General features: G+C 37.3%; 1 protein-coding gene across 4 annotated transcripts in view; it reads right to left on the bottom strand.

The window, feature by feature from the left end:
• Nucleotides 1–24,734, bottom strand: part of Kat6b (lysine acetyltransferase 6B) — a 188,088-nt gene that overhangs the window by 15,566 nt on the left and 147,788 nt on the right. For all 4 annotated transcript variants that reach the window (XM_021726706.3, XM_005325885.4, XM_005325886.3 and 1 more), the window contains exon 13: nucleotides 22,863–22,956. In XM_021726706.3, coding sequence (XP_021582381.1) covers nucleotides 22,863–22,956 — 94 coding nt within the window. The remainder of the gene's footprint in view (nucleotides 1–22,862; nucleotides 22,957–24,734) is intronic.

Here is a 24,734-nt window from a genome sequence, read left to right on the forward strand (position 1 = left end):
GTTTCCAGGGGTGAGCAGCACTGTGACCAAGTGGATGAATGAATGGCATTTTAGCAGTTCAAATTCTTGACAGGCTATCTATGTCTCCTTGTTTAAATTTTGTGGTGATTTTGCAATTAGTGCAGAATGAAGCTGAGCCCTAGCTCTCAGTGTTTAAAGAGAAGAGCGTGCTCTAAATGATCTGTGACCTGTCTAAAATCTTATGCTTTCTATTTATTAGAGGATACATACAGATGCTTCCCTGGTAAAAATGGACATTTTGAAAAAAGTGTTTTTTAATTTAAGTTATTGGTTTTAAAACTGGAAGTTTAAGACATCTTTCCTATAATCCAATGGGCCTGGTATAATTATGTAACAACCTGAATAAATACTGCTTCTCAAGATCCCAAAGTGTGTTCTTTCAGACCCACAGCATTAGCATCACCTGAAATCTTCTAGAACTATTAATTTTTAGACTAGATGGGGAGACTGAAGATTCACAAGTGGGTAAGATCTCACCTGGCTCCAAGCTGGTAGAGAACCAGAGAACAGACTCTCCAACAACAGACTGAAAGTTAGTAGAGGCCATTGAGTGGCTAAATTGCCCATCCTATGTACTATTCTTGTGCTTCTACCTACATTGTGCAAACAAATCATTCTTGCTAACACATGAATCCTGATTCAGTAGGTTTTGGGGAATGTCCCAAAAGTATGTATGTAATTCCAACAAGTTCCCATATCATGAGCCATACTTGAACAGCAAGGGTTCTAAGACAAGAACCAATTGGTTCTTGGAAATCTTGATCTAGGACCACATCACATTTTAAAGTTCTTTATGATTCTGAAGAACCTTTGTTTATACTGGCTATAACTACTGATTTTACTGAGAAATGACAAATACTTGTTAAGGAAAATAGTGACAAGACAGGCAATGATTTACATTTTTTAAAACCTCTTCAATGTCTGGTTTGAGACCTGAATGGAATCCAGGGCCCTTCATGCACCAGCCATGTGACTCTGGGTAATTTATTGAGTCTCTCGGTGGTGGTCAGGATCCTCCTCTGTAATGTGCAGATAATAATCACACTTATTTCTTACAGCTGTAAGAATGAAATAAGTTAAACAGTCTTTGGCCTATTACAGTAGCCCTATGTTAACATTGGCTTTTATTAGTATTTAGCAAATTCAATGAATGAAATCTCAAGGTGATTACCTAGGCAACCAAATATCCTTAATATAGGGGAAAGAAAGAAAATTTGGATGGAAGAAAGGAGGCAAATTGTTTTATACAGTCAGATTGAGAGGAGTTACCTTCCTTGTCCTACTTTTACGTGAGGTTATCTGAAACCCATCCCACTCCCTTGGTCAGAAGTTCCTCTACCATGCCTTTCTCTTTTTCCCCATTTCCAGTTAACCAACCAAATATAAATTAAATTAATGGAAGGAAGAGGCCATGAAAAAACAAACAAACAAACCAAAAAAAAAAAAAAAAAACAACCCTGCTTTAGGAATATTCTCAAGAAATTAGCTTAGGCCAGTTAGTTTTTAAGTCCTTGATTTCCAGGACTATCCTTAGGAAATAGCAATCCCTTCAGATTACAATAATAATGACTGCTTAGGGTTTCTGCAGAACCCAGAGATAGGCCAAGACATATGTAACAAAGGCCCAACAATTCTAAAAGACTCAAGTGTGACCCTAGGAAAATGGCATAAGCCAGTGAAATGCAAGGAGTCAGAGGATCTTCAGGGAAGGACAGCTATCCACCCTGGGTCACATCCCTGGCTTCTTCTCTAAGCCTCTCTCTCTCTAAGATGTCTCTTCTCAAAGACCCCTCATGTTTCCTCACACTGAGTGCACTGACCACTGTAATGTTGAGTTCCGCTTCAATTATGTGGAGGGGGCTGCAGGTCTTTCTTACTCCGCCTGCCCCATCCCTCCAAGCCCACTCCAGGGAGGGATGGCATTCCTTTAACTTCTCTTAGAGGGAAGTGTTTGGTAGGGGCATGTGATGCATATGTGTGTTGAGCTTATAGACTATGCTAGGGTATACCAGATGGTTTCCACAGTTCTGTGGGTAGCTGTAGACTCCCTTGAAGAGACTCGGTGGTCAATCTGCATGTCAGTCACAGAGGGAAAAGGTAAATGTTCAGATAGAAAACAGAGCATCAGGCGGCAGGAAAGGGGACTCCCTTCCCTCTGTGGTGCCTGTATGTTGAGGGGTTGAACATCCACAAATATGCTCCTGAGTTGGGTAGCCAGGGTAACACCTGCCACGTGGGAGCAGGCTGAGGACCAGAGACAAAACCCTGCAACACAGCCACATGCCAAAGATGAGTCAATGGTATTTTTATAACTGATAATATAATTCAGTGGGAATGTGTCCCTTCATTGCTTCTATTTTAATCCTCTAGTTTAGCCCATGGTTCTCAATAGAATCACTTGGGGGCTTTAAAAAAACTAGAGATGTGTGTCACGTTGAACCTCAAACTCTTGCCTATATCAGGCCAGTTGGGTTTCAGATACACTATGAGTTACTTTAAAGAAAGGACATTGGAGAGTATACTTAAAGGCCAGAATATTAAAGTGGGTAGAGCACCAATCCTTCTCCATTTCTGTCATCCCAAAGGGGCGTGATGACAGCAGTGGTGTCTAATGAGAGACCAAAGCAGAAGATGAAGCTTGGGGAAATGGAGACTTGGAGTTGAGTAACGGGAGAAGGGTGATCATCAATAAAGACAGCTCTGTAATACGCTTCATAGTTTCATTCAGCAAAACCTTCAGCTGAGAAGCAGGTGTTTATGTATAATAAGTATGTCATCACAGGCAAGGCCCTGCCTGGTCTAGTCTATTAAAATAATATATTTTTTAAAGAAGATGACCAATTATGAATCAGATCTGTTCCACCAATTCCCTTGTTAGGAAAATTGAGGTATCCACAACACAGGACAAAATGGTGATGGAACAAGAGGTGCTACACTCTTGTCAATACCACTCATGTCCAAACTAAAATCACTGGGAAAGCAGGCAGTTTGTAAAAAATGTTTACTTAAATATATTTGGGAAGTAACTACATTGCTTATGAAGCCAATTCCCTATCATAAATCTAATAAAGCTCTGATTTGTGATTCAGAGGCATTTCCATGACGCAATGGTGAAGCACCAGTACCATCATTTTCAATGCAACAGAAATTAGAAGTAATTTGGCAATTAAAAATTTTTTCTTCTCTTACAAACAAGCATAAGTCCACATTAGAGATTCCACCTGAAAAACTACTTCAGAAAATAATCTGATTCTTTACTTCATACCTGTAAAAAAAAAAAAGCATCTTAAAAAAGCTGCCCCTTGACTTTACAACCCTATTGAAATATGGATAAAAGTTTCACGTTAATTTACAAAATCTGATAACAAGCAATTACCATTGAAAAGTTAGTGGATTTCAAACTCTTCATTAAATTCATACACACTTTGTGAATAAAGTATCTGTTCTAAGCAAAAGATTACGTGTACTTACAGCACTTCACCTGTAAGACCTATTTCCTATAGCTAAACTCCGCAGCTGGATTTATCCTTTAGCAAATTTCTAAAAGCAAAGCTGGAGCTTCTTTTGTACATTTTTTATAGGTCTGGGGTTCTGTGGAGCAACTGAGATAGTTTATTTTACTATCTAGTTGTCTGGGTCTAATCCTACCAAAAGACTAGGGTTGTTGGGGACAGGGGTACATTTATACCATTGAGGATGCTGTCACTGATTTCAGAGCCAGGCCCTGGAAGACAGGATGGCTGGAAGAATAATCTTCCCACAAGTCCCTTAATATACTGTGTGTGTGTGTGTGTGTGTGTGTGTGTATGTGTGTGTGTGTATGTGTGTGTGTGTGTGTACCAGCTGTAATTTTCAAAAATAGGACAAAGCATGTTGTAATTCCAATTTTGGAAGACGAGCTTTTTCACACAGGAAACACAAACATACAGCGAGATGGAAGAAAGAAAAAAGTGGATATACAAATCTCTTTAAAATTTTTCTTTGTTTGGAAACAAGGTACATTTCAAAAGGGAGTTGTCAGTCTTTGAAACAACTTTCTAAAATCAAAATACAGCCCTGATCTTATTAAATAACTACTGTTGAAAATTTAAGGCTGAGAAACATCTCTAAATTGTCCTCAGGTTATCTAGACAAACAATCCTACTTCACTGGTCTACTACTCCTTCTGCTTATTTTTTAAATTTATCTCCCAAATGCTTTCAAACATGACTCAAGGCCTCTGGCAATAAATGTCTGTGTCCCCACAGGGCTGCTGCTGAGCCCGCTGCTGAGCCCATTTCCGAGCCCTACAGTACAAACACAAGCTGGGAATGGGAGCTGGAGTGGGATGGGACATTCAGTGAAGTTACCAACTGGTTTGTCAGTGGATTTGTGTCAATTAGTCAGCGAACCCTTAATCTATTCAGAGGAACACAGGTCCAAATTGACTATGATAGGTGTTAGCTTGTTAGAAAAGCAAAAACATGCAATATCATCACTGAAAGTATTAAAAGACATTATTCCTCCTCAGTTTGCAGACAGTATACTTCTGTAAGCCTCTTGAATGATCTGCTATTTTCTATTCTGTTTATATCCATTCTATAATACTAGCAAAAGCTAGAGTTAAGGCTTCAGGAATAATAATAATAATAATAATAATATTAGCATAGCATCAGACATACTATCCCAATATTATCCCTGTGAGCCTTTATAGTGTGTCGTCACTATTAAAGAATCTCCCTTTAATTTTTAAAGGTTTGGAATGACTTCGTAGTGGGTTCACCAGTTGAGCATCTACTATAGGCTAGGCAATGTTCTAATTAGATTGTAGAGAGACATTTTCCATATTTAATGAGGCAAAAGGCTCTGGGAGTTTAATTTGTTAACTAGCATGCAACTGCCGAACACAAGAACCACAAACTACGTAAATAACAGGAACTCAAATAGACATGCTAATAGCTAAAGTTCATTTTTTTAAATAAAATCAATTCAATATGCTGCATAGCAAGCAATCAATCACACTGCAATCATCATTTACAAATCAAAGGACAACACTGATAATCACTCATGGGGATACATACAACTAGGTGGAAGTGTGTGATTATGGATGAGTAGACTGGAGTAGATGCAAACTGTAAATTATGTAACTGTCTCTTGTAATTATCCTGCTCGAGTACAGAAACAAACTTCCTGTGTAATTTTGCGGGAGAATGGAGATTGAGATACAGAATCACTTTTTAGTTGGTTTTAACCCTTCAACAGCTATTTAATTACATGTGATGAGGTCAAAGAAAGTTTATGCTTAATTTATAAAAAGTTGTCAGGGAGTTATTTCAAAGAAAATCCTCTGAAAAGCTCTAGATTATTAATGAAATCTGATTTCATTTTCTCTTCAAAAAGATTTATCTAAATTATTTGGCAAAATAAACAATGTTTAAAGCAAATTCACGGGCACCATTCATTTTATTTCCTTTCTAAAAACATTTGTTACGCTCTGCAAGTTTTTAACTGGATGTAACTGAAAAGCTGCAGGGGTGGGAAGCTGTCAGAGTCCTCAGACACAGCTTCTGCTTTAGTAGGGAAAAATCTTATTAACTTCTTTAAATTCATGGGAAGAGTTCCAGCACTGGGCCAACCACAGGGCAAGACTTCAACTCTATGAACAGAAAAACATCTTCTCTGTAAGAAGGAACCCTGCTTTTTAAAATAAATAATCAGCAGAGCCTCATTTCAGCATTTTCCTTTCCTGTTCTTAGAATCTATGTTTTAACATATTTTCTCTTTTACAAGCATTGTTGGTGGTGCCTAAATATCTGCTCCTAATTATAGAACTGCCTAGGAACCAGCATTCTAGGACGGGGTTTGGGGGGCAATTTCCTCTCCACACTTATAGTGTCTATCAGGATTTTTCTTCATTTAAAAAACAGAAAACAAACAAAGAAAGTTCTAATGCTGTGATGTCTTTCTTTGTCTCTCTGTCCTCAGTTAGATATTTTCCCTTCATTCCACCACTATCCTGCACTACCATATCTTGTCTGAATCTTCCATTTCATCTGTTAACATACAACTCTTCAGTTATGTTTCTCTAAGTTAATAATACAAGCAGAGGCTGGGGTTGTGGCTCAGTGGTAGAGCACTTGCTTAGCACATGTGAGGTACTGGGTTTGATCCTCATCACCACATACAAATAAATAAATAAAATAAAAGTATTCTTTCCACCTGTAAAAGAAGAAAAAATTAAAGAAGAGTAGACTCAACACTTGAGGACATGATTCTAGCAAATTTCTGTACATTACCTTCACATAAAAAGGCAAAGACTGACATGGTGTTGGTGCCGATATACCAAATACTTGAATGTTCACATTTTCATCTAAAAACAATAAAGGTGAAAACCTATCTCTCTCCAAAGCATCACTAATATAATGCAACCAATAAATGAAAAAAAAATTGTCCAGTTTCAAGTTACAAAAACCCAAGCACTAAGACACCATAGGGTACAAACTCCATTTTAAGAGGATCACTTAAAACAAAACAACAACAAACAAAAAGACAAAAACAAAAAACACAGATACTGAATACAACACAAGACAAACACAGGCAACTGTCCTTGTAACTATTAGCTGGGATCAGGAAATAACATTTTGCCAACTTCCCCAGAAAACTTTCCATTTGTCCCAGACAATCACCCTTCCCTTCTCATAAGTAACTACTATCTGCACACTTACCGTAACCCTTTGTGTTTTTAAAATATTTTCATCAGCAAAATATTACTAGATAGGTAGCATATTATTCATTAAAATTTTTTTCAAATGTATTTTAAGTTTCTTTTTATCTATGGGTTCCCTCCTCCACTCCTATCTTTTCTTTCCAATTTAACTGTTCATTAACTGGAGTCCTCTGATGTTTTCAGAGACTGATTTTGCTGACTGCATATTCACAACACAGTTCAATGTTCCTTTTCATTCTGTATTTTCCACAAAATGTCAGCAGTACCTTGATCAGAAGGTACTTTATTTCTGGTTGACCCTCTCTTTTCAAGATTTGCAGCTGTTGATGTTCAATATGTAGACTGATTAATTCACCATGGGAGACTGTACATGGAGATATATATATATATCTCCCAGTGGAAATCCTTCAAGTTGACTCCTGAGTCATGACATGACCCTAACAATTTTTGCTTCTTTGCTGCCTAGTGTGACATGGAAAATTCTTTTTTACAACTATTCTACTTCTGTTAAAATGGTGACTCACGGGCTGGAATTGTGGCTCAGTGGTAGAGCGCTTGCCTAGCATGCGTGCGGCACTAGGTTTGATCCCCGGCACCATATAAAAATAAACAAATAAAATAAAGGTATTATGTCTATCTACAACCATAAATAAATAAATAGATAGATAGATAGATAGATAGATAGATAGATAGATAGATAGTGGTGGGCTGGGGATATAGCTTAGTTGGTAGAGTGCCTGCCTCACATGCACAAAGCCCTGAGTTCAATCCCCAGCACCCCTTCCCCAAAGAAAGGGTGACTCAATACCCCGGGGTCATATTCAAAATTATAATTAGAGTGAGGGCCACCCGTATCACATTCCCTCATGATTTCAGCAACACTTTTCCCCCAATACCTTCTGCCATATAATTATACTAAAGGTTTTCTTCAACATGGACAAATAGTTACATGCATAACAAAATCGCTTTTAACCCACTCAATTATTATTTTTTTTTAAAGAGAGAGAAAGAGAGAGAGAATTTTTCAATATTTATTATTTTTTTTTAGTTATCAGCGGACACAACATCTTTGTTGGTATGTGGTGCTGAGGATCGAATCCGGGCCGCACGCATGCCAGGCGAGCGCGCTACCACTTGAGCCACATTCCCAGCCCACCACTCAATTATTTTTATGCATTTTAGAATATTAAAACATTTTTGTTGAAAAAAGTTCCTCTGTGGTGTTAGCCCAAATCAGGACTCAATATAAATAATTACAATACAAAGGTTTTTAAGGCTGTAAACATGAAAAGGTAGCATGAATATTAGTCACAAATCTGTAGAGGATACTTTCTATATAGTATTTTTCTAACATAAATGCTAAATAAGTTAAGGGAATTGTTTTTCTATGTATTTTTTTAGTTGTAGATGGACATGATACCTTTATTTTATTTTTATGTGGTGCTGAGGATCAAAACCAATGGCTCATGCATGCCAGGCAAGCGCTCTACCACTGAGCCACAGCTCCAGCCCAAGAGAAATCTTTTGTTTTACCCCAAACAAATTGATTTTTTTTTTAAAAGCAAGCAAACAAAATATTACCTTACAACCACCTGAAATTATGGAAGGGGTTAGCATACATTTATCTTAGAATATTTTACATCAAACACAATATCTCTACTATAAGCTGGGAAATACGTTCAAGGGGTATAGTTCCCTTGAAATCAAACCAGGTATTGTCCTAATTTTAACCAATCAAAACAAAATCTTTCTTGATCTTGTTTTAACAATGAAAAATGCTTCCCTTACATATATCTTAACTAGGAAAATGGAATAAAGAATTGAAAGCACTCTCCTTCATTCCTGGACTACCAGCGCCTTGTGTGTATCTCACATCACAGAGGTTAAATGAGATGAATCCCTTTTGTTTATGACTCCCACTATCCTATAGGCAAGGACTAGATCATTTATTCTTTTTTTTTTTAAGTTGTAGGTGGACACAATATCTTTATTTTATTTACTTATTTTTATTGTGGTGCTGAGGATCAAACCCAGTGCCTCACATGTGCTAGGTAAGCACTCCACCACTGAGCTACAACCCTAGGCCCTCACTTATTCTTATATGTGCATCACTTAGGCCATCCTTGGCATAGTCTGTAAAGCATGTCTGCAGAAGGGAGGTATGAAGGGATAGGTAATGGGAAAAAACAAAAGACTGAGAAGATCTGAAATCTATCAGAAGCTAGCTAAATATACCTGATAAGTGCTGAAATGGATATAAAGAAGAAGATGAACTGATCAGGCATTCGTTTGTTCATTTATACCCTTAACAAACCATTAATGTGCACCTACCGTGTACTACGCACTATGCTTGTGGCATCAAGTTCATCAGTGAACAAGTCCTGTCCTCCTGATGCTGAGGCTAAGGTTCCATTCACTGCTAAAGATTAGGTTATTTGCTAATTATTTGAATGGAATTTGTCCCGTAGTGGGCTTCAACATGCTTTTCAACACAAATGCCAATCAATGTTAGAAACCCAGACAGAAAACAAACAAACAAACAAAAAAACTCACCTGCATGACAAAACTTGAAAAAGCTACCTAAGGCAAAACAGTATCTTTCAGGAAAAATGAGAGTCTGCAGACCATATGTTTCATATTTACAATGTTTTCATTGAAGCAATGAATACAAACTATTCTATAAGAACTATTTATTTGCTCTTATTTATGACAAACTTAGTTTAAAAAAAGATACATAAATAATGTATCTTTTGGCTGCACTGCCTCACGCAACTCATTTCAATGCATTCTGTAACAGTCTACCTCTGAATAAATCACCCAGAGCTCAATTTTCAACCTTGATGTTATCTTTAGCATATTAAAATATATCGTGCTTCAGCTCAATGTAATAAAACAGTAATGGCAAAGGCTTTTAGCGCAAAGTATTATAATGAGCAAATAAGGAAAAATAGCCATTTTCCTTATTATATTACAGACTAGAATCCTATTAAAATATATGTCATCATTATCCTTGATTACACAGGTCAAAATGAGTCTTCCAAAACTCAGCAAACACCCAGAGGACACAGTTGCTGGCCCAGTGTCTTTCAACAAGTGTCTAGGGTAGAGGTCCCATTCTTTAATAAGGCTAGGAAAGACCTGAGCACCAATTCTTTTTTTTTTTTCTTTTTTTTATTGGTTGTTCAAAACATTACATAGTTCTTGATATATCCCCCTCCCCTCCCCTCTTCCCTCTACCCCCTCTACTGTAATTCATTTCTCCCCCTTGTGTTATTTTTCCCTTTCCCCTCACTTCCTCTTGTATGTAATTTTGTATAACCCTGAGGGTCTCCTTCCATTTCCATGCAATTTCCCTTCTCTCTCCCTTTCCCTCCCACCTCTCATCCCTGTTTAATGTTAGTCTTCTTCTCATGCTCTTCTTCCCTGCTCTGTTCTTAGTTACTCTCCTTATATCAAAGAAGACATTTGGCATTTGTTTCTTAGGGATTGGCTAGCTTCACTTAGCATAATCTCTGAGCACCAATTCTAATGCACAACTTCTTATTCCTTAATGGTTGCTTGACTGTTCACCAGGGAGGGCTGCTGGAAAAGCTGAGCAAAAAGGAAGCTTTATTTACAACTTCTCATGACTACTGTTGGAATTTTCCTTCTAAAATAAATGCATCACAAATTAATTATCTGACAAGAAAAGGTAAGAAGAGAAGTATGCCTGGGGCCAACTTTGTGTAAATATGATTTGTGTCACAGCTCCCCTTTCCTCTGACCAATATTCTTACTGCTGCAATTTTAAGTGATCTTGACAGAGGTTGAACCCCAACAAAAGCTCCAGGCCTCCTAAGAGAGCAGACACACCTGACAACACCAGGAAGTATACTAGTGCTGACTGATACTTTCTAGTAAGACAGATTTTTCCTGAGAATCACACATGACAAGAGAAAGCACATTAGGAAACTTGTTCCCTGTTAATTCATTTAACATTTGTTTTACAAATAATAAGAACATACTAAGCATCAGGCTCTTCCAGGAAATCCAGTAGAGAACTAAGCCCTGCCTCATGAAAGTTCCTTCTGGTGAAGGACATGAACAAAACATATGTAAAAAACCTACACAACTTTCTAAATGACTTTCTACCTGCTCAGCCTAGGTTTTTTTTTTTTTTTTTTTTTTTAATGGTCAGTGCCTCTAAAAAATGTCATCCTCAACTTGCCCTCTGAGAAAAGCTATTGACTCCTGTACACTCATGGATTCCTTAGGTCTTGCCAACTGTCAGATAAAACCACTTAATGGAACCCAAATCCTACTTACCACAGGAGGCAGGCCAGTTAGTATCAAAACCTTATTCCAAGAATCAATTTCCATGTAGGATGAAATTACTCTAAATCACTGCTTAAAAATTACTCTTGTTTTATGTAAATTGTTTTGAGGTATCTTTTGTTTTGAAAAAGTTGAAAGTTTTTTTTTCTTTTAAAAGGTCTACTGGAAATGTTAAAACTGGAAGTTAATAGCCAGCAGCCAAAACTACTATGAAAGAAATTCCTATATTCAGATATCATATAATACAACATTTAAGCCTGTGGCCAGCACACAAGGGAGAAATTTTTCTCTTTGAGAGGCCATGCTTAGCTTCCTGGAATCATATCCTCTAGGCAGACATGAAGCACAGGACTTTTTTTCTGAAGTCTGCTTCATGGACTTAGAAAGGCAGAGATGCAGGAAGTAGGAAACTAGGAAGAAAATGCCTTTCTCGGCTTAAGAAGCACTTCCTCAAGAAATCAGCTAGGAGCTGTGAAGAGGATGAATCCCCAGGGATGCAGGTAGTAGTTTCACATAAGCAAGAGATCTCTGCTGTTAGAATCAGAAGGGAGGAGAATGAGGTATGAAAATCACACCAGTTAATGCTTTTAGTGCACAAGTAGAATAGAGATATTCTGTTCCTCTAAAACATCTTTCCTTAAATGTTTATTGTATTTCCTACTTTTCTTAAACCATGTGCTGTGAGTTGAGCATCATTTTTAAGAGAATAAGTGGAAGCACATGGCTCATCATGCTTAAGACATAAATTTCATAACTTGGAGGCATTACACCAGTTCACCTGTACCCATCTTCCAGCAGCACAAACTAATTAGGGACTCAGTTTTAAATAGTATACAACCTCATGAAAGCCAAGGTGAAACCCTCAACATATCACAGAAAATGCCAGCAAAGTGAATTTCCTGAAGTGAACGCCTAATTTATTCACTCTCATTTCCTGTGGTTACAGACTTGTTCCATGAACACAACCCTGACACTGTATACTTTAAGACTGAATAAAGAAAGCCAAGAACTGAACCTGCTGACAAATTTTTATGATCATTCCCAAGTATTCAGATACTAATTTTAAAAATGCCTGAATGTATAGTTAGCTAGGGGGGTAGGAATACACACACACACACACACACACACACACACACACACAAACACATCTCCCAGTGTTCCAGTCTTCCCAGCTTAAAACAACCAGGTTTCTGTGCCCCAGCCCTTGACGGTCAAACTTTTCAGTTTGCTTTGTTTAATTCCACTTAAATCATAGTTCTCCAAAATATACATCTTACCCCATTTTCTCTGGGACACTGAATACCGGCTGGGAAAAGACCTTAAACCTGAGTTTCTTAGTGTCTCTATGACCCCCAAAGACAGATGATAACAGTAACTTACCTCATAGCTTTCTCTGAGAATTAAGTTAATGTGTGTAATTCAGGTGACAGTGCCTGACACACAGCAAGTGCTCTAGAAATGTCAGCTGTGATTATGATTATTGTTACTGCTGCAATTGAAAGGCTGACATCTTCTGCTTTTCCTGACATTTTCTCCTGATTTTCTTCCAATTTCTGGACGTTTTCCAATTTCCTCAATAAGCTCCACATTCTTGATTAGCTTTTGAGATGTTGCAACTTTAAACACTCTATCCTCAGCTCTTTTTCCTTACACTCTCTTCACTGGCTGTCTTCACTTACATCTATAGCTTCAGCAACCATATCACGCCAACAACTTCCAGCAGATTCCTTGAATACAGGCCCCTTGCTGAGCTCTGGCATTCATGGAAAGCAGCACATGGATACCCAAACTTATACCCTGGCATATCTGATGCAAACACCTTTCCCATTATTCTTGCTTTTAATACACCCTCAATACTAGGGATTGAACCCAAGAATGTTCTACCCTGGATACATCCTCTGTGTCCATTTAATTTTTTAATTGAGACAGGGTCTCCCTTAGTCACCCAGACTGGCCTCAAACTTATAATCCTCCTGCCTCAGCCTCCTATGTTACTAGGATTACAGGAATGCACTGTCTAGCTAAATGTCAATACCTTTTCTTCCTTTCAGTATTTTTTTAGTTATACATGGACACAATATCTTTGTTTATTATTATTTTTTTATGTGGGGCTGAGGATCGAACCCAGTGCCTCACATGTGAGAGGCAAGTGCTCTGCCACTGAGTCACAACCCCAGTCCAATATCAATACTTTTTACCACACTGAAGTTTCAGATTTTTATAATCAAGTTCACCTGCATACTTTTTTTCATTACTTCTTTCATTGCTTTGATGCCCAGAATTTCTTTGACCATCTAAAGATTAGATAAGTAACTGTATATTCTTTTAACTTTTTAATGTTCTTGTGTCCATTTTATTTTAGGTTTTAGGTTAATCATATGATTCTTTAATCTACCTAGAGTCTCTTTTGTAGTCACTTAAACATCTAAAATGCTTCCTCATGTGGTCATGCTGTTGAGTATGATAGTTCTCTCAGCCTACATTCCACCATTCAGCCTGGAATGTTTTCACTTCAACTTCCTGTGAGCTCTCAAAGCATCCAGTACAAATATACTGTACAGCAACTGTTGACTCATCAATGAACCTGACCACCCAGCAAGATCTGTTGTCTCCATTTTGTCACTGGTATTTAGCAGAGTGTAGACTAGAGTCCCTCAATCAATAAAGGCTGAATCAGAGAGGTAAAAAAATCAAGAAAGTGAATTCTCATCCTCCTTCGTCCCCCAGTTTGGAATCTGATAAATGCATAAACTCATGGTGAGTGAGGATGCCATCCTCTCTCAACACCAGCTACAATGCTGTTCTCCCATTCAGCAGAAGCTGAGTCAGCTGGTTTCCCAGGGTCTCTGCTATCAGGCAGGGTCCTGGTTCTATGGATCCAAGAAAAAAAAGAATTGTTTGCTCAGCTATCACCCAGCCAATCAGAATGGAACCACTGGAGTACATATTATATACTATAACTACTATAAAATAAATTATATCAGTAAAAACATGACCAAGATAGCTCACTAAAGCACCTTTAAAATAGCAAAAATACTGTAAATTATCTATAGCCCCATACATAGGGAAGGGGGTGAATCAATCAACTATATACCTCCACACAATGGAATATGAAACAGCTGTTAAGAGAATAAAAAATCTCTATGAAGTGATATTCAGGATATATTATTAATGAAAAGAAGCAAAACACAGAAGATTATGGCATGTTACATTTTATGTAATAAAGGAGGAGAAATGAGAAAAACCAGTTAGCTGCTCATTTGAACTAAAAGAAACAGTAAGGATCAGGGAATGAGAATGTAAAGGGGATAAGGGAAGTGGTAGACATTTAAGTGTACCCTTTAGTATGGTTTCCATTTTGAAATCATGCTCATGTTTTATATTCTAACTTTTAATTTTTTTCTTGGTACCAGGAATTGATTCCAAGAGCACCTTAACAATGAGCTACATCCCCAACCCTTTTCATTGTTTTTTTTTTGGACAGGGTCTTGCTGAGGCCAGCCTTAAACTTGTGATCCTTTGATCTCAGCCTCTGGAGTCATGGGGTTACAGGTGTGTGCCACTGTACTGGGCATGACTTTAATTTTTTTTAAAGACAGGGGATGGAGGGGGGAAAATAGTAAAACTGAAAATAAATAAGCCTAACTGTATGTCAATGAATAATATAACCACAAAGAAGAAAAAATTTTTAAAGAAACTAATCCAAGTAATGTCTTGTGACTAAATATACTAAGAAATACTAAGGATAAAGTCAAAAGGAACTGTACATGAACACTGACCTCTAGTTAAGAGGTTAGTTTTCTCATTGGTATGTGTTAGCAATTCTGAAGTTACTTAAATGTTCAGTCTAAGATAAAACACATAAATAAAATACATTTTGGATAGTGAAAGTCTGAGTTACAAACACATATAAATATCCTTTCCTATCTCTATATCTGAGAGGGCCTAAAAACAGTGATGCTCCAGTAGCAATAAGTATGCCAGTGACCAGATGTTTCCTTCCTTCCTTCCACATTGAGCAACATCCGCAGGTGGTTTTTTTTTTTTTTAATGTATTTTTTATTTTGAGATAGGGTCTCATAAGTTGGTTAGGGCCCCACTAAGTTGCAGAGACTAGTCATGAACTTGCAATTTTTCTGCCTCAGCCTCCCAAGTCACTTGGTTTACTGACATGCACCACTGCAACCAGCCCAGACAGTGCTTTCTAAAAGCAATGTTATCTACTCTAAGGAACTAAGGCCTTTAGGAGGAATGGGTGAGTCCTTGGCTAGCTAAAGGAAAGGATAAGAATAAGATGAATCTGGAACAACATATTGTATCAGAAAGCAAGGAAATATTCAAAGAATGAGAACATGTCCAAAGGGCCAAAAAGATAGCTTGAAGCAGTTTGAAACAATTTATGTTTGAGACAATCTGATGTTTTAGAAACACCAAAATCAATAGGTAGTAATTTTATTCTATTTTACAGAATTAAAAACCCATGAGTTTACAATTACATGAATAAGTAGATGAATAATTCAATGAATTGGGAAAAAGGAAAAGTTCTTCCTTACAGAATACCAATTAAAAGGAGGAGGGGCTGTGGCTGTGGTTCAGTGGTGGAGCGCTGGTCGAGCATGCATGAAGCATTAAGTTTGACTCTCAGCACCATATAAACAAACAAACAAACAAACAAACAAACAAATAAATAAAATAAAGTCTATCAACAACTTAAAAATAAGTATTAAAAAAAAGCCTATTCAACTAAATGGTGCTGGTAAAACTGGAAATCCATATGTAGCTCTAACTCTGCACAAAAATCAACTCAAAGTGGATCAAAGACTTTGGCACTAGAATAGCGACCCTGTGCCTAATAGAAGAAAAAGTGGCCCAAATCTTCACCATTATCAGCCTACAATCTGAGTTCCTTAACAAGATCCCTAAAGTACAAGAAGTAAAATCAAGGATCAATAAATTGGATAGATTCAAATTAAAAAGCTTCTTGTCAGCAAAAGAAACATTCAATAATGTGAGGAGAGAGCCTACGGATTGGGAGAAAATCTTTACCCCATGCATCTCTGATAAAGCATTAATCTCTAGGATATATAAAGAACTCCAAAAACTTAACACCAAAAAAAAAAAAAAAACTAATAACCCAATCAACAAATGGGCTAAGGAACTGAATAGACACTTCACAGAAGAAGAAATAACAATCGATCAACAAATATATGAAAAAGTGTTCAACATTTCTAGCAATTAAGAGACATGTAAATCAAAACTACACTAAGATTTCATCTTACTCCAGTCAGAATGGCAATCTTTAAGAATATAGGCAACAATAAATGTTAACAAGGACATGGGGGAAAAGGTACACTCATCATTGCTCATGGGATTACAAATTGGTACAACTACCATGGAAAGCAGTATGGAGATTCCTCAGAAAACTTGGAATGAAACCACCATTTGACCCAGCAATCCCACTCCTCAGTCTATACACAAAGGACATAAAATCAGCATACTACAGTGATATAGCCACCACGTCAGTGTTTATAGCAGCTCAATTCACAATACTAAAACATGGAACCAGCCTAGGTATCTTTCAGTAGATAAACAAAGAAAATGTGATAAAACACACACACAATGGAATATTACTCAGAATGAAATTTTGGTATTTACCATTAAATGGATGGATTTGGAGAATATCATGCTAAGCAAAATAAGCCAATCCCAAAAAACCAAAGGCCAAATGTTGATGCATGTGCTACTTCACAATAAAGGGGGAAGGAAACTAGAGAATAGACTTACCTTAGATTAGGTAGAGGGAAGTGAAGGGAGGGGAGGGGTGGGGATGTGGGGATAGGAAGGATAATAGAAAAAACAGATGGTATTACTTCATGTATATTTGTGACTGTGTGACCAATGTGATTCTACAACATGTACATTCAGTAAAATGAGAAATTATATTCCATCTATGTATATCAAAGTGCATAAATGCATTCTATTGTCATGTATAACTAATTAAAATAAATTTTAAAATTAAAAATTAAAAAAAGAATAAATGAATGCTGAAACTGGCAGGTAAAAATTGGAAGAGAAATAAGATTTTTATATAATCCTCAAGTATCTTCTTACCATGTACTTACTGATTACAAAGAGGAAAACAGTAATTTCACAGTGAAGAAAACCAGCAGAAACCACCGTAACCCAATAATGGGACAAATATATTATTATGTGATACTAGTGAGAGGCATCAAGGAGGACCCAACATTACTTTTCTGGTATTTTTTGCCAAAAAGTATATAACCTGCATCTAATCATGATGAAACATCACAGAAGCCCAAAAGAGGGACACTGTAAAATAAGAGACACGTACACTTCAAAAATGTTGAAATAATGAAAAACAAAGTGAAAAATGACTAGGTACTATACCAGGTTAAAATAAATTTAAGAGAGCTGAGGATGTGGCTCAAGCGGTAGCGCGCTCGCATGCGGCCTGGGTTCGATCCTCAGCACCACATGCAAACAAAGATGTTGTGTCCGCCGAAAAACTAAAAAATAAATATTAAAAAAAATTCTCTAAAAAAAAATAAATAAATTTAAGAGACTTAATAACCTGTGATCTTGGACAGAGTTTTGTTTTGTTTTTAAACCCCACTGAAGGGACATAAGTGAAAACTGGCAAATACTGAAAGATGAATGAAGAAGCCGGGTGCAATGGTGCACGCCTGTAATCCCAGTGGCTCCAGAGGCTGAGGCAGAACGATTATGAGTTCAAAACCAACCTCAGCAACTAAGCGAAGTACTAACCAACTCAGTGAGACCCTATCTCTAATTAAGATACAAAATAGGGCTGGGGATGTGGCTCAGTGGTTAAGTGCCCCTAAATTCAATCTGTGATAACAAAAAAAAAAAAATAGAAAGCTGAATGAAATATGTAGAATTTGATGATACTGCTAAATTAACATTAATTTCTTGGTTTTGATAATTTGTATTTTGAGTATGTATAAAAGCATAAGACACTGCGATGTTTAGAGGTAAAGGTAGAACATGTCTGCCATTTACTCTCAAAATGATAAATTATCATATACATGGGAGGGAGATGTTGAGAATAATAATGCTGATGTGATAAAATGTTAATGTGGAGGATCTAGGTGGAGAATTATGGGCATTTTTGGTGATATTTTGATAACTTTCTTCTAAGTCTGAAATAATTTCAAAATTAAAAAGAAAAATAGTGAGATGAGTCAAGCATTCACTGCTCAGTGGCTCTGGAAACAGGAGTCCACCAGCAAACACTCTGGTACCCTAGTACTTGGCAGTGTCCTGTGGGAAGAGCAGCCCTTGGCCTTGCCTGTGGGAGGGCTTATAACAATAATTGCAGAAGTCTTGTGGAAAGGGGACTTCTCTAAAGTCCAGATGTCTCCTGGGGATATAGACTGGTGGTCATTTATGTATATGCATATGCATGCATGAGTTTGTGGATGGAGACAAGAGATGGGGGGGGGGACTTTAAAAATTCCTAAGGAATAGAGGGAATATCAGAGTCCAGAAAAGAATGTGGAATCAGCTTCAGCCATGACAGTCACCCTTTTGCCCACCAAGGTAGATTTTGAGCATAGCCACAATACCCATGAGGTAGTTTATGAGTAGTCTGGGAGTTAGTGGTCTTCAGTCATGTCGGTCAAGCTCTGCAATTGCCTCCTGGGGAGCCTTGCTCTGACAAATCCCAGACAACCTGTCCTAGGAAGCTAGAGACAAACAACTTATTCCGGAATAAGGGCAGCATTTGGCCCCACAGATGACCCTTCCACCTTTTCCATTATTCTGGAGAACAGTGACCAAAGTCCTGTATTTGTAGTTCCTTATTATATTTAATCATGCCTACGGTTCAGGGTGCAAGGGGGCTATGATAGCTTTTACTTTGTCTGCATCTTGTTTCAGCTTGCTAAACTAGCAATCATAAACAAAACAAAGATTTTCGAGTTTTACAATTTTATTTATACTTACTGAAAACGCTACCCTGATCAAAAGACCCCAGACTCATGTACAAAGAAGAAATAAATTAAACCATTAGAAGGTTCCTTACAAACCAGAACAGATTTTAGAAAACCTCCAATCCTGGGGCTGGGGGTTGTGGCTCAGCAGTAGAGTGCTTGCCTTGCACGTGCATGAACCTGGGTGATCCTCAGCACCACATACAAAAATAAACAAGTGAAATAAAGGTGTTGTGTCCAACTACAACTAAAAATACATATTAAAAAAATTAAAAAAGAAAACCTCCAATCCTAGTTTTCCTTTATTGCCCTGACCATTGAATAAAGAGGTCAAAAATGATTATAAGTGATCCATGCCCTCCCTCAGCAAAGAGGGGATCTAAATAGTTCTGGGAAGATGTTTATCTGCTATTATTTTAAATAATTTCCCAGGAGATACTTTCAATTTTTTCAGCAGCCTGTTCTATCTTCTTTAAAAAACTTCTATGGCTAAGAGATTCTTTTGGTTTTAAACTGAATTTCTATTGAGTTTACATCAGTTCCTGTGGTCCCTGAGTGTTATAAAACTTTTCCCCCAGGGGTAGGGATAGGCAGTGGTAGCAAATGTAAGGATAGAAGTTCCATCCTTAGCACTGAAAAACAACAACAACAACAAAAAACAGAACCACTCTTCCCTCAGCCTCTTCTTTAAGGGAAGAATAACAATTCCCTTTCAACTTTATTCAAATCTTTCATTACACTCCTTAATCCACTCTAGTATAGGCACAATGCAACAGGTACAGGAAAGAAAATCTAGAATCTGACCCTCAGCATCACCTTGCCTGTTCACATCCTGGGAATGGAAATGATCACAATATTGTCATTCAGAAAAGGTTTGTCTGCATTTTGTAGTTCATGTTTGAAAATACAAGGTAGACTCAAATACATTTTTCACTAAAACAATCAAAATAAAATAAACTGTTAGCCTTAGCCTTTATAGTACCCCTCTTGGGAATCTAAAAATCCTTTCTCAGATCAGAGGAAGTCTTAGCCCTTCACAGACAGGTGGACCATTGGTTCAGAAACGGACCTTGAGAATCATTTCCTCCAATTTCCTTTTGACACAGTAGGATAAACTTCAGCCCACAGAGGGGAAGGCACTGTGGAAACTAGAACTGGAGAGTCTCCTAGAGGCCCTTGCCTGAGTCTGTTCTGGAGAAAAGCCCTGGAGGATGGGAAGGAAGCAGATATCTAGGAGCCAAAACCTACAGATTCTAGGAGGAACAAGCCCTGAAAGAGTCAGGAACAGTCAGCCTCCCTGCTTTGGGTGTCTCCAATGCAAAAGGGCCCTCTTGTTCCAAGTCTCATCAAGCTTTGGTTGTGCTCACATAGAAGTGAAGTGCCCCTCTACTTATCCTGGCAGGAAGAGGATGGTTTCTTGTCAGCTCTGAAAATGTTCCTCATGGAAGGGGTTGTCAAATCTCCAGTGAGGTTCAAAGGACCCTCTTGAGAAGTGTTCTTGTAAGAGTCAGGCCCTACTGAGTTCTCTGGAACTAAAAGCTCCCAGATGACAAGGACACCTCCAAACAAGTGCCATTCTGACAGGGTTTAAGTGTCACCACCATACCAGGTTTCTCTGTCCTCCCAAGGTCTCTGAGAGGAGGCATTTCAGGGATCCTCATTTGGGCCAGGCAACTTACCCGGGCACAGGTCTGAGAAATGGCAGGGGATGGTAGAGTGGGCTGTAAACCCAAGTCTATCCTCCAATCTCCTGTTTCTTTTAAAAACAGTTAGTGAATGATACCTGATTTAAAGAAAAAAAAATCTGAACCACTAAAATACATAAAAATATAAAGCTTCAGCCTTTGAAGGAAAGTCTCTGTTACCTGGGCCATTTGTGTCATGGGGAAGGCCTTAGTACCAGATCATGTTGTACAACTGAGATCCTACTATAATTAGAGCTTGAATTCTTACCTGGTAAGTAACAGTTCCTTTTGAATTTTATGTAGAAAATTATTGTGGGCAGCAACCACATCACTTTGAAGATTTCATTATTATCAACAAAAACATATCTCATGCAGATTACTGAGGAAACTGTCCTACTAGATACAAATAAGAAGGCATCTAAAGAGGTTATGATAAGTTGAATGCATGACATGTACATTGATGATTACTACAAAGAAGCAAAAAGGGTGGTTAAGTGCAATAGTATAGAATATGGAGTCAAGAAGGATATGAGATGAAATTCCAGGAGATGGAATCAAAAGGCAGCAGCTCTTGAGCCAGCTCTTAACAATGCTCAGAACTGAATAGACAGAGACTGGAAAGGAGCAAGCAGTCATGTCAGGGAAGGGACTGCATAGACAAAGAATGGAGGTATGGGGGTATGTTCAGAGTATTTAAGAAAAAAAGAGATGAGTGAACTTAAAAAAAAAAAGGGGTAAAGATGGGTTGGAACTAGGTGTTTAAAAATCTTGAATATCGAGCTAAAGAGTTTGCCTTATTCTGTAAGCACACAAATACTATTGAAAGTTTAACTCAAATGGCTGCTATGCATACTGGAAACAATATGTATGAACAACTTATGAATGATGGCCACAAAAAACTCCAGAACAGATAATGATTTTTGCCCTTAGAAATACTTTAACAGCTCAGACTGTAAAATAAAAATGGTATACCAATAAGGTGGCCCTCCTGGGGAAAACTAGGTCAGAAAAGAATCTGTAAGACTAGAGTAATAAATTACAAATGGAAAATGTTACCTAAAAATGTTAAAGTAATCAACCAAAGTTACTTATTTTAAAATAAAACTGTATCTTTCAATGCCAATATATTGTACAAATCAGTCCAAAACTAGTATGCAGTTATTTTGTCCCCAAACAAAAACTAATAATATAGATTTGGGTGTAACATATTTTCTCATGGATTTGTGACTGTATCTACATTGTGGTTTTTACATTTGATATGCCTTATGAAGATTATGCAATAATTCTAAATTTTCCTCCTTTCAGTCAACAAACTGCAATGTGATAACCAAGAAGCACACAGTTCCAAGTGACAGATTTTAACACAGCCAGAAATGACTAGTATCATGGGATTCCTAGCCTTCATGTTACCTGCATAATTTGAATCATTTCTCTAAATGCCATCTTAACATTATATGCACCTAATATAATATAAACAAGGAAAAAACAAATGACCATTTTTTAAAAAACATCTTGTGCTACTGATTTTTAATTGAGGCTCAGAAGATAAAATATAAAATATAAAATAAATGTATATAAAATAAAAATATATATAAAATAAAAAAATGTATATAAAATAAATGTATCTTGGGAAACCTCTAGACACAAAGACTATAATAGCTTCCATAATAGAAAAGGGAAATTAAAACAAACCAACATAAGAATTATTTCTACTAGTGAGGCTACGGATAGGCTACCTAAAGAATTGTGTTTGTAAATGGAAAAATTCCTTTCCCACTCTATACCCTATAAGATTACAGGCAAAATTTTAGAAAGCTGAAAATCCTTTTAAATAATATTTCCTTTAGATTTAATTGCAAATAATTGCCTCTTTTGGTGCTAATGAGCATGAGCACCATAGAATGGAATGTAATTCCGCCAGTTCCTTCAGCATAATGGCTTTGTGAGCCAGTGACACTACAAGAGATCTAGTCTCAATTTCCTAGAGTACAATAACTGAGCAGCAGTAAATTTTTCGCTTGAGGAAGATTTTCTAACCTATGTAAATATAAATAGAAATCCCATTATCTATTGATGGAAACACCAAAGTAGGTTAAATAAAGTTTTATGTGTTACTGTATCCTGCTCCCTGGATCATGAAAGTAAATAAAGCACTTCACTTACTAAAATCAATGAGAAACCGTCCAAATCCTTGCCTTTGGTGCTGGGGCATGATCATTATGCAGGAGACATTATACTTCTGCTGGCAAAGCTTTTCCTGAGGGAAGGAGAAACAGATCAAGTATGTCAGAGCTCTGCTGAAGTGGGCAATTCCTGCACCTGCCACTGTCCTTGTAAAACAGTATACTCAGGTGAGCAGTAGGTTAGGTCAGCATCAAGCAAAATAATACTATTGTGTTAACCAAACCAACTAACAACAATTCATCAATTCTGGGCATGCCTCACAAATCTTTATTCTTGAAAGTTGAAACCATAAAATATGAATAATGAATTCAAGGAAATATAAACCAAATGAAACAGAATACAAACAGCATGTAAGAAATGCTTTCCTTCCTTGTTCATACAATTTGGGAGATTGAGAAAATAATATCCAGAGAGTTACCCAGTGCAGTAAGTTAGAATATAGTTGGCAACTTTGCTAAATAATAATTTACTCCTCTGCAACAGCAATCTTTTGCCTTTGAGAAAAAGCCTCAGTGAAACTAAAATAGTAGACATGTAAGGAGATGTGCACAAATACAATCTACTGTAAGTTAAAAGTCAAGGCCAAAAGATATATAGAAATAACTAAATTTCAAACCAGGAAAACAGTAAAGAACAAAAAGGAAAACAACCAGAAACCCCAAAGCCTCCAGACAAAAAAAGAGAGCAAAACACCAACAGTCTGAAACCAAGAGAAAGACTAGGTAGAATATGATGAGAAACTGCTTGAAAAACTTTTTGCAATTATCATGGGATGTGGCATCAGGGCAGCAACATTTTATTCAGAGTAGACAGAAGCTGCCAAAACCTACACAGAGAAGATCTGGAAAATGCTGTTGAGTTTGTGAAAGCTCTGGCCAAATACAAACCACAAATGAGATTGACCACAAATGGAATCAACCACATCAAAGAATTGCTTCAGAACACCCAGATCTTTAATGAACCTATTTGAAAGATCACAGGAAATGATTGTGGAAAAAACCCTACAGGGTAGAATTAAAGATTTCTTCGTAAAAAAGATGAGCTCCCAAATTTTGCACATTTGTAGCTGTCTGTGGAACCTCTAAAAAATGAGAAGGAAGCAATAATGTGAGTCCATTTTCTTTGGAAGATGAAATGTCCATCACTGGATGTGCACATCAATGGCAAAGGTTCAAATAATTAATTTTACTTTGCAAAGTTAGATAATGGGTCACTCTAAGGAAAAAGAGATATGCTCTAGGTTAAAAGGATTTATCCTTGATGCTATTCCTTTCATTGTCCAGAACTATTTCCAGATTGGGAATTTTGAAATCCAAACCAACAGCGATCCTTTCCCCCTCCTTAACACATCTTTTTGATAACCACTAGAATTTGATTTAATATAACCCCAAGGGCCAAACTCCTCCACAATTCCAACTGAAATAGAATCCAGTCTTTTAACACGGTTACTTTTTTTCTTAACATTTTATTTTTTAGTTGTAGGTGGACACAATACCTTTATTTTATTTTTATGTGGTGCTAAGGCTTGAACCCAGTGGCCATGCATGCCAAGCAAGCGTTCTACCTCTGAGCCACAATCTCAGCCCCCAAACACGGATACATTTTAGATTAATTTTTGTTTCACTATCCTGCCAAATGTATTAGTATTCTGAAATATTAACACATGGAATAATCTGTAACAAAACAGAATAAAGTTCAGCTTATTCTTAGTAAGCTGTTGAGCACCCAGGGAAAAGACAGGCAGAAAATGAAACACTACGACTACCAGGGGCTGGGGTTGTAGCTCAGTAGCTGAACGCTTGCCTTGCTTGCGTGAGGTACTGGATTCAATCCTCCGCACCACATAAAATG

Source organism: Ictidomys tridecemlineatus, chromosome 1 (assembly GCF_052094955.1).
Source record: "Ictidomys tridecemlineatus isolate mIctTri1 chromosome 1, mIctTri1.hap1, whole genome shotgun sequence".
NCBI lineage: Eukaryota > Metazoa > Chordata > Mammalia > Rodentia > Sciuridae > Ictidomys > Ictidomys tridecemlineatus.